Genomic DNA, 14663 nt, shown 5'->3' with positions numbered 1-14663 from the left:
GCATCTGGGCGGCCAACTTGGTCAACGAAAAAGGCTAACAAGGAAATGTTGATAGCCGCCACTGACGCTTGAAAGTGCACTGGTGCACTCAATTCAATAAGCGAGCTGTTAGCTGGTCCTGGGAGGAAGTCAGTAATTGCCTTCGACTGGTGACCGAGCAGGCCTGTCTCACATCCAAAAGGGTCATCAGCTTGGGCTTCAGTGCAGGGACAGGTGGAAACCCATGCTCAGAAACACCTTCTACCTGCACGATGGGCGTGTACGTGGAGACAGGGGCCCACAGGTTCCTGGGTTGTGCCGCCGCCCCATCCTGATATCTCCTGATAGCCAGGAAACAAGGCCAGACAACGGTCCTGCCTGGCCGCCTGCACCAGGGGAAAATCCCTGGTGCAGGGAAGTGGCCATTTGTGCCGGTGGCACTGTGAGGTTTGTAAAAGTGACAGCCTTTTGATGATCTCTGGGAGCTCCCAGAGAAGACCACCTGCTGCTGGCATGACAGTTAAGGTGGAGAAGGGGACCCCAGCATCCCCTGGGTGTGCACCCAGCAAGCCGCTGCTGAGCTTCAGCTCCTCTATCAGCTGGGGAGCAAGGGGCGACCCGCATGACAATTCATGTATGGAGGAGGCAGAGTCAGTTGACTCTGGCCCATCAGTGGGTCCAAGATGTTCAGAGCCTCTTCCACTGAATACGAGTCCCATTGTGGCCATACATCCTCAGCCACAGCAGTGAAAATGTCCGCTCTTTGCTTCTTCTCATTATGGGAAAGGTGAACACAATATGGGCACAACACCTGAGGTGTGAGAGCCTAGTCTAGCATGCTCCAGTCCTAGGCATGATTCACAGCGGTCATGAAGGTTGAAACCCACAGCTGGTTTGACACACGGAACAAAGTTGGACGCTGCTCCCTGAGAAAGCTATAATTTACCTACCTTGAGATGTTTGTATTCTTATTCCTTCAAGTGCTTGCAGTGGTAGCTGAAGATAAATGGGAGCCAATTATACGGCTTCAATTCAATATATACTTGAGTATGGCCATAGTTGAGGCCCACAATTAGGTGGGCATGGATTAAAGTTTTTTCAGTGCTGCATGGGGGTATGAGGGATAAACCCACTAATGAGAGGGCAAAACTTATACAAAATAGAACTTGAAATCTGGTTTATTGTGCTTTTCAGATTGATGCATCAGGCTTGGATAACAGCTTCTCATTAGTTAAGGAAGACTCTTCAGTTTGTGATGACCCGCTCCTCCTGACCAGGAAGATCATTGGTGACAGAGGAGGTCCGGCTTCCATGAAGGAGAACATATGTCAGGTTAGTTTTACCAGGGGAGATCCATGGACAAACGTTCTTAAAGATCCAGCCCAGTGAAAATCACATTTTCTAATCTCAGTTTTTTTTAAATGTTAAATCAAGCCAAATGTCAGAACTGCTGTTCTGAAAATGTGATTAAAGTCCCTTGAGAAACTCTCCTCCTGGTTGTCTCTTATAATTACACTGTTTCAGAAAACCAATCAGTGCCTGGTAATCAACTATATCATCTAATCATCTGACTTGATTGGATGGTCAGTGAATTGCCATTATCATTCTGTCTGTTTTTTAATAGCTGCCTAGCAACATCATGCTAGTTAGTGAGCTAGCTAGCTATCAGCAGAGTCTTGAGAACTCAACTTGCTGACAGTTGTGTTCAGAGAGGGGGTGCGAACAGTTATAACAAATCAAATGATGCTTCTGAAGTTGAAAGAAAGGACTCTCCTAACATTAATATTACACAATAAAACTTGAAGAAAAATCATTAGACTGGGTTTTTTTTTTAATAAAAAAAAATTGGATTTCCCCCCCCATTTTCTCCCCAACTGTACCTGGCCAATTACCCCACTATTCCGAGCCGTCCCAGTCATTGCTGCACCCCCTTTGCTGAGCCGGTGATGGCTCCAGACTACTGCATGCCTTCTCCGATACATGTGGAGTCAGTCGCCAGCTGCTTCTTTTCACCTGACAGTGAGGAGTTTTGCCAGGGGGACGTAGCACATGGAAGGATCATGCTATTCTCCCCAGTTCCCGCTCCCCCCTGAACAGGCACCCCGACTGACCAGAGGCGACGCTAGTGCAGTGACCAGGAGACATACCCACATCTGGCTTCCCACCCGCAGACACAGCCAATTGTGTCTGTAGGGACACCCAACCAAGCTGACGGTAACACGGGGGTTCGAACCAATGATTCTCATGTTGGTAGACAACGGAAGAGACCGCCATGCTACCCAGATGCCCAGACTGGATTTTTTTTTTAAGTTACCCCAGGAGAATGACAGAATTTAAAACCTTTCCCCTAGGAGTTTAGCAGGCAAGGCAACATGGGTGACATTGTGGACTCCCCCCCCCCCTCCTTTTTCAGCCACCTTTCTAATAGACAATGAGGACACTTTCTCATTTGAATGATGACTTCTATTTTTGAAGATCTTTGTTCAAAGTGTGTTCGAAAGTTATTCACGCATGCATTGTTACCATGGGGTTCCCCAGTGAAAGTGGCACCTTAACAGTAGCATTGATAGTGCCTTGCTCTGGCCAACAAAATGGAAACTTTTGGTGGCAGCACAGTGGCCCAGTGGTTAGTGCTGTTGCCTCACAACAAGAAGGTCCTGGGTTCAAACCCCAGGCTTTCCAAGGTTCCTTCTCTGTGGAATTTGCATGTTCTCCCTGTGTCTGCATGGGTTTCCTCCCGGTGCTCCGGTTTCCTCCCACCATCAAAGACATGCATGTTAGGGTTAATACTCCTGCCTGTGCCCATGAGCTAGGCAATAAGAAAAAAAGAACTGGAGTTGGTCCCCGGTCACTACCCACTGCTCCTAGCATAGGATGGGTTAAACACAGAAAACGAATATTGTTGTATGTATGTACAATGACAAATAATAAAGTGTCTGTCTGTGTAACTCTCAGCTTGGCTGTAATTGTTCTTCGTTCACTACACAACACTTCATTTTATAGCCGTGCTCAACCATCATTATTGTTCATGGATATTTTTCTCAGGTGTGTGAGAAGACAGGAGAGCTGCTACTGTGTGAAGGTCACTGCTGTGGAGCATTTCACCTGCCTTGTATCTCCTTGGCTGAGGCTCCTAAAGGGAAGTTCATCTGCCCCGAATGCAAATCAGGTACATCTGCGCAGAGACAGCAACATGAGCCAAACGTCTCTGTACACAAAATTACCTATCATCAGCCCTAATATATTTAGATATAGTAACTACTTGATTATACAATTATACTTCAATAAACTCAGTAGGAATGTGCTAATCCAATCCGAGAGATCAGTATTAGAGCCGATCAAGATTTATTTCAATTGATTGGTATCGGCTAGATTAAGCGTAATCCTTTATGTTATGCCATTGCGCGCCGTCTACACCAACTGTCTTATATAGGTGTCATAAAATGACATTATCCACAACTCACAATGAGGTGTGTGTTTTAAAAAGTCAATAACAACAAGCGGCGAAAACATCTGCAGTTTGGAACAGTAATAAACTGGAAAATGAAAGCAGCGAAACAGACATTTGTAATGTCTATAATGCATGTTTGGTGAGACGCTAATAACAAAGCTACTTTCACCATGACTACATACCTATGATAAGGCACTTACAAAGAAATTATTTGGAGGAATGCAACAAGTTTATATCCTAATGTTTGGAATGTCCTCTCTTTTTGGTAAATAAAAATAATGATAAAGATTATGATTTGAAAACTGGATGTATAGTTACATATCAATCTCTTTCTCCCAGGTGTTCACACTTGCTTTGTGTGTAAGAAACGCGGAGAAGACGTGAGGCGATGTATGATTCCCGTGTGCGGGAAGTTTTACCATGGTGAGTGCATCGCCAACCATGGCCCCACGGCACCGCTGAACCGAGGTTTTCGCTGCTCCCTACATGTCTGTTTGACCTGCTTCATCACCAATCCCAACAGTCCATCTATCTCCAAAGGTACCATGCTCAACATCATATGGCTTGTTTTGCATCGCAGTGATAACTGATAGCCTTTAAAAGGAGCCTGTTGTCATGCTCAGTAGGATGGGTTATTCAAAGGGAGAGGGGTCAGCCATCTTTCTGCCATGTTTCTGGTAGGTCATCTGATTAGAGAACTCTCTTGAAATATTTTTCTTTATGGCTACAATATTACAAAGATAATAAAAGTTATAACATAATTAATCAGATACTTGTGAGGCAAGGGAAGCTAGCCTTTCACCACAGGAGTCTGGGAGATTAGATTTATAGAGTGCAAAGCAAGGGCTTGACTCTTTAATTTATCTATCTATCTATCTATCTCAACAGTACAGTTGAAGGAAATACTGGAACTCTCTTCTCCGCAGTTAAAAGGTTACTAAATCCGCCTGAAACCAATATAAACAGTAGCCTTTCTAAGTAACAATGCCCTGCTTTTTTGAAGTTTTTCAACTCTAAAATTAGTACCATACATGAGCAGCTAGCCTCTGCTAACATCATCCAGACTGACTTACCATCAGCAAGCACCTTGAAACTGTCCCCATCCACTATCCTATGTGACATCAGTCTTCCAACTGAAAATTTTATTTTTGAAGTTATTACCAAGTCTAGCATCTCCACATGTCACCTGGATACAATTCCCACAACCCTAGTAAAAAAATGCCTTCCATCTATAATTTCCCTGATAACCTCTATCATCAACTCCTCTCTGTCCACTGGTACAGTTCCCCCTTCACTAAAGGTTGACATAATCAGACCAACTCTTGAAAATTTTAATTTAGATTCTACTGACCAAAACAGCTACTGGCCTATTTTCAATTTACCATTCATCTCCAAAATCCTTGAGAGGGTAATTGCATCTCAACTCCAGATTTACCTTGATATCAATAATCTCTTTGAACAATTCCAATCTGTTTTCACCCCAGACATACACAGAAACAGCCCTAGTTAAGATCACTAATGACCTCCTTCATGCAGCTGACTCGGGTCTACTCTCTATCCCTATCCTCCTTGAATTCACTGCAACCTTTGACACAATATCCCATCAGCTGCTCATGGATCGTCTGGCTAGCACTGGAGTTGGGGGCACTGCGTATCAGTGGTTTGCTTCCTACCTTACAGACAAGACACATTTTGTACAAATTCAGAATTACCAGACAGAAAGTTTGATAGTTCCTTATGGTGTTCCACAGGGTTCCGTATTGGGGCCACTCCTGTTTATTATTTACCTTCTCCCTCTTGGCAACATCTTCTGGCACTATGGTATCCATTTCCACTGCTATGCTGATGATACACTGCTTTATGTGTCCACTAAGCCCACTTCCACTCCAGTACCCTCACTGTTTGTCTCCATTTTATACAGATATGGATGACTAACAATTATCTGAAATTCAACAGTAGTAAAACTGAGCTAATCCTCACTGGCACTAAATGTCCAATATCAAAAACTAATATTTGCTCACTCCTCATTGCTGGAGCCACCATACCTGTCTCCACTCAGGCTAAAAGCCTTGGTGTTTATCGTAGATAGTACCCTTTCCTTTTCCAGTCATATAAACAATTTCTCCCGGATTGCCTTTTTCCGTCTGCGAAACATCTCCAGACTATGCCCTGCTTTAACACAACACTCCATGGAAGGCAGTCAATGCTTTGGTCACATCACACATTGACTACTGCAATTCGATCCTGGCAGGCATCCCCAACAAACTAATTCACCGACTTCAGCTCATCCAGAATTCTGGAGCACGGATTATTACACGTTCAAAGTCCTCTTAACAAGTCTCTTCCCTGCTGATTCAATTACACTGGCTTCCTGTGTCACAGCAGATTAATTTTAAAATGTTATTATTAATATTAAAAACTCTTCATAATCTATCCCCTGCTTATCTCACAGACCTCCTTCAGACTTAAACTCCATCTCGCTCCCTGTGGTCTTCACCAGCAGGTCTATGGGCAGTACCAACCAATGGGTGTCAGGGCTTTCTCCTATGCTGCACCCAAACTCTGGAACTTCGTTCCCCATCACATCTGCTTACTGGACTCCATTATAGAATTCAAAACTGCTCTTAAAACCCACCTTTTTAAACTAGCATACTCACTTTAACAGCATTAACAGCATCAAATTCCTCTTTTTTTAACTCCTGCTGATGTATGCTCTATTGCTTATTGTGTGTTTTATTGTTGATTACAGTAATGTTTTTTTACTGATTTGTTTTATTGTATTTGATGTGAGGTGACCTCGAGTGTCATGAAAGGTGCTTTTTTATTATTATCTATTGAGCTATTTATTTATTATTGTTACTCAGGTGATGTGACATAGGAAAACAAGACACGGTGATGAATGGTGTAATTGTTTTGCAGATTTCATTTTTATTTCCATAAATTATTTCCTTTAAAATGTAACAATGAATACTGTCTAAATCACAAGCATGATTTCTTTTTTCCAACATGGCTAAGCCAAAACCCAAAACCTCCAATGTGGCAAAGAGTGATTTGTCCTGCGTGTCTGCAGGTCGTCTTGTGAGGTGTGTGCGCTGTCCTGTGGCCTATCATGCCACAGACCTTTGTATGACAGCCGGCAGCGTTGTCCTCTCCAGTAACAGCATTGTTTGTCCAAATCATTTCGTCCCTCGCCGTGGCGTCAAAAACCATGAACATGTGAACGTCAGCTGGTGCTTCGTCTGCACTGAGGGTAAGTTGCCATTGATGCAATGACATCTTAGGTTGCATGTACACCTGTTGCTCTTCTTCGGCTGAGCCAACATCAGGCACAGCTTTAGTGGACCGAGCACCAGTAACTGAAATAGAATTACATTTAATCTTCAATTGGATTTAGATTGAGATTATTATTTGTTTTAATTATACTTTTTATAATTTAATTGATTCCACTGTTGAAACTGATTTTCAGTTGTTTTGAAACTCTGTAGCACAAACAATAACAATCTATTTGACACTACCAGTCTAAGGAGAAAAAAAAACCTTGCCTTTCGCTTTCCGAGATCCACTTTTTCCACTTTACTTTTTTTTAACTTTCTGTTGCAAAGATATTCTCCTATCCACCGCTTTAGTGGGAGATCCTTTGTTTTAATGATTGGTAGGGTCAATGTTCAGGAGCAGGGTTCTCTGTGTTGGCACCAATTTTTTGCATCATTACCATTCCATTCTAGAATTTTAAATTGATATAACTTCAGTTTTTGTAAATGGGACGGATTAAGTAATTTTTGCCTGAACAGTCATATATTTTATAGCAGGATGCAGTAGCGATAATATTTTAGATCTTTCAGTACATTTTGAGTGGCACGGTGGCACAGTGGTTAGTGCAGTTACCTCACAGCAAGAATGTCCTGGATTCAAGCCCTGGGGTAGTCCAACCTTGGGGGTCGTCCTGGGTCATCCTTTGTGTGGAGTTTGCATGTTCTCCCCATGTCTGCGTGGGTTTCCTCCGGGTGCCCCGGTTTCCTACCACAGTCCAAAGACTTGTTGGTCAGGTGAATCGGCTGTACTAAATTGTCCCTAGGTGTGAATGTGTGTGTGTGTGTGTGTGTCGACCGGCCCTGTGATGGCCTGGTGGCTTGTCCAGGGTGTCTCCCCGCCTGCTGCCTAATGACTGCTGGGATAAGCTCCAGCATCCCCGCGATCCTGAGAACAGATAAGCGGTTTGGATAATGGCTGGATGGATGGATCAATACATTTTTATTGTACTCTTTTATAAAGTCATACTTTTTTCACTGTTGATCTCTTTCAACACTCCAGGGGGCAGTCTGCTGTGTTGTGAGTCTTGTCCTGCAGCGTTCCACCGTGAATGTCTGAACATCGATATGCCCAAAGGTAGCTGGTACTGCAATGACTGCAAAGCTGGGAAGAAACCCCATTACAAAGACATCCTGTGGGTCAAAGTGGGTCGGTACAGGTCAGTGACTCGCAGGTGAACTGAGGAAACAAGTCACTGATAAACATGTCTTTCACTGTGGCACAATCTCTTCTTAAACTGGAGGTCTCTTTATTTAAAATGAGAAGTATAGTCTCTGCCCGGGATTGGATTAAACCCACAATAGAATCTAGTAGAATACAAAGTACCTTGGCACTAGTATTTCTTTGGATAAAGTGAGAAACAGAGACCTGAAACAGACCCCATAAACTACATTGGACCCCGTAAACCACATTGGTTTCTGATCCAGAGATGAAAGGAAATCTGCCATAGACGAGGAAGAGTGGCTTGCAGGTTGGTGTTGATGCCTCACATCAGGATGCCTGGCTTTGGTTTCAAACTATGATGGTTCACTCTCACAGTCCACAAGATGCAATTTAAGTGAACTGGAGATCCTAAATTTTCCATAGGGAGGAATGGGAGTGAGCGTCCCAGCCGGTTTCAAGGTGTAGCATTTTGGAAATGTTGCTCACTTGTGACTGGCTGATGGTGGGAAAGACTTTGTATTTCCAGTGTTTGTGAATGGTTGAATTTATAGTGGACCTGGAGAAGCTTATGTTGGCACTTCTGCTATGTAGAGTCCAAAACTGCATACTGCTCTTATTTATTTATTTATTCATGGCTTATTTTTATGTTGGTTCATTTTGTTGTCTGTCCAAAAGCCAAATTAAAAAGAAAAAAATATAATAGAAAAATAAATAAATTGGATAAAAAATAAATGGGATAAAAAAAAAAGAATGGAAGTATGACTGAATTATGTTTGTTGGCCATGTTGTTCAGAAAAGCTACAGCCCAGCAGAACTCCGAAAGGGGTCAAGTCCGGGTAAAGAATGAATGGAATCTGAGTAGAATAAAATCTGATCGTTGTCATTCGGCCTCCCTCCTCTGCCATCCAGGTGGTGGCCAGCCGAGGTCAGCCACCCGAAAAGCATCCCAGAGAACATCCAGCGGATGAGGCACGACGTGGGCGAGTTCCCCGTCCACTTCTTCGGATCCAATGACTACCTGTGGACCTACCAGGCTCGGGTTTTCCCTTACATGGACGTGGACGCCAACAGCAAGGAGAAGATGGGAAAGGGTGTTGACGCCCTTTACAAGAAAGGTTGCGTATTGGATGCTCCTCTGTCGTAGCATTACTTAATTTCACTCTGACATTAAATGAGGAGCGAGACAAAAGTCTCTTACAGTTTTGTCACATGAGTTTAATATGTGTTCAACGAACAGACGCACAAGCTCAGACGCCTTTAACAAAGGGGAAAAATAGGGGAAACCCCCAATTTTTTTCTGCCCATTGTTTCAATTATGATGATATGTACCCAGAGTCTCTTTGTCATTGAGAGGAGGTAGCTTCTACCACAATGGTGCATACCCAGAGTCTCTCCCTCATCCTGCCTCCTGCCAGGACCTCCTCCCATGATACTCAAGGGGCTTTCACACATTCCTCTGTGATGAGGCCCTTACCATATTTACAAAGAAGAGGCACTTTTAACGCCACCTTTGTCCTGCTAAACATGAGCCCTCGGGCATCCATTCAGACGATGTCATCATTGTATAGCTGATCTGTGATCAACGATTAAAAGTAAGCAACATACATATGTAAGTTGCCCTCACACCCTCAAAACTGTCCATCTCTAATTTACTTCTTTTTTTTTTTCAAAAAGTAAAACACAACTTTTGTGTTTTATGCTCATGGGGGACAAATGTAATTAACCCTGATCTAAATTGGAGCTGAATGATCGATATTTAAGTGTGAGATGGGTGTAGACTGAAACTGAGTGCTTGTGTGGAAAGCTGAAAGGAGAGAAAAGGTGCCGTCAGCAGCTTAAAGCTAGACAGAGGGTCAGTGATTTGTCATTATTACCATATCACCGACTATATTTGTCTGTCGAACTAGACAAGTCGGTTTGGTTTTCGTCTTACTGGATGCTCGTATCACCTCTTTAGCGTTGGAGGAAGCGGCGGTTCGTTTCCGTGAGCTGCAGGCTGAGAAGGAGATGCGGCAGCTCCAGGAGGACAGAAAGAACGACCGGAAACCTCCACCGTACCGACACATCAAGGTCAGTGGTGTGTTAATGGTCTGTGGAGCTGAATGAGAAGAGATGAAATGTGGGAAGGGGTTCGATTCCCTGTTCCCTGTGCAGTACAATGGGTGGATGCCCCAACCACTTCCACCCACGTTAAATGATGTATTCACCCTCACAGTATCGTATATAATGCTTGTAAATATGTGTACATATAGTAATGGTTTGTCAGTTTGTGTGTGATTTGCTTCAGAGGTATCATTTGATATAACTTTTCGTGTCGATTCTCAGGAGGCTGAGTTCACAAGACTTTAGTGACAGCTAGCTATCGCTAACTAGCATGATGTTTCTAGGCAACTATCCTAAAACAGACCAACTAACAGACTGATGATGGCAATTCATTGACTGTTCACTCAGATCAGAGTATTAGACGATCTCATTTATTACCAGAAGCTCATTGGTGTTCTGAAACGATTTAATCATCCTGACGATTAGGAGGGGGCGGCGGCACGGTGGTGCAGTGGTTAGCGTGGTCGCCTCACAGCAAGAAGGTTCTGGGTTCGAGCCCCGGGATAGTTCAACCTTGGGGTTCGTCCCAGGTCGTCCTCTGTGTGGAGTTTGCATGTTCTCCCCGTGTCTGTATGGGTTTTCTCCGGGTGCTCTGGTTTCCTCCCACAGTCCAAAGACATGTAGGTCAGGTAAATCAGCCGTACTAAATTGCCCCTAGGTATGAATGTGTGTGTGTGTGTGTGTTTGTGTGTGGGCCCTGTGTGATAGCCTGGCAGCCTGTCCAGGGTGTCTCCCTGCCTGCCGCCCAATGACTGCTGGGATAGGCTCCAGCATCCCTGCGACCCTGAGAGCAGGATAAGCGGTTCGGATAATGGATGGATGGACAACTAGGCGGAAGGTTTGTTAAGGGGCTTTAATTATTTGAATTTGCTGTCACGCTGAGGCAAATCCTACAGCCACGGAATCAGCGATCCGTAACAACAACATTGCGGACCCGGAAGCGGAGCAACTGCAGACGGAAGTTTCAGGCTGTCTCAGCAATGCGAAGGCACATCTGTCCAACATCAGTACAGATGAGAAGAAAGTTATTATGACTCTCAGTAAGGACAACATCATCATCCTTCCAGCAGACCAAGGCAGATGCACTGTTGTATTAGACCAGACAGACTATCATGAGAAAGTTATGATGTTACTTAGTGACATGAATACTTACGAGCCCCTGAAACAAGATCCAGGCAGTGGTTACAAGAAAAAGGTAATGGATTGTCTGAAGCTGTTAAAACAGGACAATGCTATTGACATGATTTTGTACCATAGATTATACCCAGGGGAAGCTACACCTAGTCTGTATGGTTTACCCAAGATGCATAAACAGGATGTGCCATTACGGCCTATTGTTAGTATGATTAACTCAGTGATGTAAAACACCTCGAAGTTTCTGGCTTCTATTCTTATCCCGCTGGGAGGCAGTAATGAACGTAACATTCAGAACACTATGGATTTTGTGGATAAGGTGAGGGACATCAATATGGAGGGAGGATGAAACAATGGTCTCTTAAGATGTTAAGTTTGTCTTCCTGTTGATGAAGCAGTGGAGGTCATCCATATGAAATTACAGGACGACCCCACCCTTAACAACAGGACCACCCTTAACACTGACCAAGTGTGTCTGCTCCTGAAGCTGTGTCTTCAGTCCACATACTTCACATACAGGGGGCAGTACTATAGGCAGAAGCATTGGTGTGCTATGAGTTCCCCAGTCTCACCTAAAGTGGCCAACTTGTATATGGAGGAAGTGGAAAAGAGGGCTCTGATGTCCTAACCAGGGACACCACATAGTCACTGGTTCAGATTTGTGGATGACACCTGGGTTAAAATTAAATCTCAGGATGTAGCACATTTCAACAACCACATTACTCTGTGGACAACCACATCAAGTTCACCAGGGAGGATGTGAAAAATGACAGGTTCGCCTCCTTAGACTGTGAAATTGCAATTGGTGATGGGGGACATTTTATATTTGATGTTTACTATAAACCAACACATACTGATCAGTACATATGGTTTGACTCTCATCATCCACTGGAGCACAAACTAGGAGTCATCAGGATGCTGCACCACCGAGCTGACAACGTCCCCACCGACACAGCGGCCGGGGAAGGGGAGAAATCCCACATTAGACATGTCATGGTTAAGTGTGTTTAACCTGACTGGGCATTTGTCAAAGCCAGGAAGACGCCCAAACAGTGCACCAGCCGATCGAATAGAGGAGGACAACAGCTGTCTAAGTGTAAACCAGTGGTGATTCCGTATGTGGCAGGAGTGTCAGAAGAGTTGAGACACATATTTTCCAAACACCCCATCTCGATTGCTTTCAAACTCCAAAATACGCTGCGCCAGAAGTTGGTCCACCCCAAGGATCTGGTCCCCTGGTATAATCAGAGCAATATAGTGTATACTGGATGATTGCCATGACTTGTACATCGGGGAAACTAAACAAGCTCTGGCCAAGAGGATGGCACAACACAGGAGAGCTAACACACCAGGCCAGGACTCCGCAGCCTACACCCATCTACAGGCCAGTGGCCACTCTTTCGAGGATGAGGATGTGCACATTCTTGATAGGGAGGAATACTGGTTTGGACAGGGAGTCAAAGAGGCCATCTATGTGAAGAGGGAACGGCAATCCCTGGGGGTTTAAGAGTACACCTTTCACCATCTTACTATGCTGTGATTGCCAGTATTCCCCAACCCTCTGTGAATAGTACACATGGCCATTTTAACTCTATTTAATGGTCACGTCAATTTGCATATGAAACCGATCGTTGGTTTTGGACATTATTCAACTGGGGATACCAGTCAGCTGAGACTGACCAAGCCACTTAGATGAGTTATGAAATGTTTCTCCCACTAAACCCTGTGTCCAAATGAACTGATTCAACTTTCTGGGAAAAACGTGAATGCTTGACCCCTACAGTCAGCAAGCGGGTCCAGGGGCTCTGTTATGCTGTGAGGGGCATTTTCCTGGCATGGGTGGGTCCACTTGTCCCCTTAGAGGGAAGGGTCACCACAAATCAATACAGTTATTCTGAGTGCTCACCTTTATCCTATGATAAAACATTTCTGTCCTGATGGGAGTGGTCTCTTCCAGGAGGACAACGCCCCCATCCACAGGGCACGAGGGGTCACTGAATGGTTTGTTGAGGATGAAGATGATGTAAATCATATGCTGTGGCCTTCACAGTCACCAGATCTCAACCCAGCTGAACACCTATGGGAGATTTTGGATCGATGTATTAGACAGCACTCTTCACCACCATCATCAAACACCAAATGAGGGAATATCTTTTGGAAGAATGGTGTCCATCCCTCCAGTAGAGTCCAGAGACTTGTAGAATCCACGAGGTTTTTTACAGGGCCTTTTCAAGGCAGGAATGTTGCACCATTAAGCTGCTTCGCCATCCTGTGTAAAAGGTACAAAGACGGAATGGGGTCATTGTTGTTGTGGCATTAAGCCAGCAGGGGAGGTAGTCACAAAGCTGGATCGACGTCTGTGTAGAAGAGACAGCCAGCAGGACGGAACAGCCGGCAGAATGGAACAGCCGGCAGGACGGGACAGCCAGCAGGATGGGACAGCCAGCAGGACGGGACAGCCGGCAGAATGGGACAGCCAGCAGGATGGGACAGCCAGCAGGATGGGACAGGCAGCAGGACGGGACAGCCGGCAGGACGGGACAGCCGGCAGAATGGGACAGCCGGCAGGACGGGACAGCCAGCAGGATGGGACAGCCAGCAGGACAGGACAGCCAGCAGGACGGGACAGCAGGCAGGACAGGACAGCCGACGCTGTTGTGTTTCATGTCGTGACTCAAAGAAAGTTGAATCAGTTCATCTGGATACAATGCTTATTGACAGCTACGTCTCATCACTCGTCTAAGGGACCTCTTCAGTCTAAACTGACTTGCAGGTGTCTCTACCCTTATAAACAATACAGTGGCATAACGACTGAACACAACGACCAGTTTCATATGCAAATATGGGTGTGACCATTAACTAGAGTTTCAATGGCCATGTGTACTATTCACAGAGGATTTGGGAATGTTTGCAATCACAGCATTGTAAGATGGTGACACATCTACTCTTAGGGCCCCCCTTCAGTTCAGGGTGGTCGTTTCCTCTACATGTCACGACGCCTCTGCTTCTGGAATGCTGGCATGCTGTGTAACATCACACACTGGGGTGTGGTTATGCCGCCTTTGTTTGGTTCAGGCGACACGGTGGCGCAGTGGTTAGCGCGGTCACCTCACAGCAAGAACATCCTGGGTTCGAGCCCCGGGACGACCTTGGGGGTTGTCCCGGGTCATCCTCTGTGTGGAGTTTGCATGTTCTCCCCGTGTCTGCGTGGGTTTCCTCTGGGTGCGCCGTTTTCCTCCAACAGTCCATAGACATGTAGGTCAGGTGAGTTGGCCTACTAAATTGTCCCGAGGTGTGTGTGTGTGGGCCCTGTGGTGGCCTGTCCAGGGTGTCTCCCTGCCTGCCGCCCAATGACTGCTGGGATAGGCTCCAGCATCCCTGTGACCCTGAGAGCAGGATAAGCGTTTTGGATAATGGATGGATGGATGGATGGATGTTTGGTTCAATGTAAAAGGAAAGAAAAAACAGCAGGCGTAAAGACGAGTCTCTACTACGCCCCTATTGCATGATCTCTGTGTAAAAA

The 14663-nt window shown here is 45.1% G+C and overlaps 1 protein-coding gene across 1 annotated transcript in view; it reads left to right on the top strand.

Moving 5' to 3' along the window:
• LOC130117113 (histone-lysine N-methyltransferase, H3 lysine-36 specific-like) overlaps positions 1–14663 on the top strand; it is a 62349-nt gene that overhangs the window by 35742 nt on the left and 11944 nt on the right. Inside the window, exons 14-20 of the mRNA XM_056285261.1 lie at positions 1174–1311; positions 3025–3148; positions 3770–3970; positions 6501–6680; positions 7742–7898; positions 8813–9018; positions 9861–9973. Coding sequence (XP_056141236.1) covers positions 1174–1311; positions 3025–3148; positions 3770–3970; positions 6501–6680; positions 7742–7898; positions 8813–9018; positions 9861–9973 — 1119 coding nt within the window. The remainder of the gene's footprint in view (positions 1–1173; positions 1312–3024; positions 3149–3769; positions 3971–6500; positions 6681–7741; positions 7899–8812; positions 9019–9860; positions 9974–14663) is intronic.

Source organism: Lampris incognitus, chromosome 8, assembly GCF_029633865.1.
Source record: "Lampris incognitus isolate fLamInc1 chromosome 8, fLamInc1.hap2, whole genome shotgun sequence".
Classification (NCBI taxonomy): domain Eukaryota; kingdom Metazoa; phylum Chordata; class Actinopteri; order Lampriformes; family Lampridae; genus Lampris; species Lampris incognitus.
The sequence above is the reverse complement of the archived record's forward strand: the minus strand, read 5'-3'. Positions and strand labels throughout refer to the sequence as shown.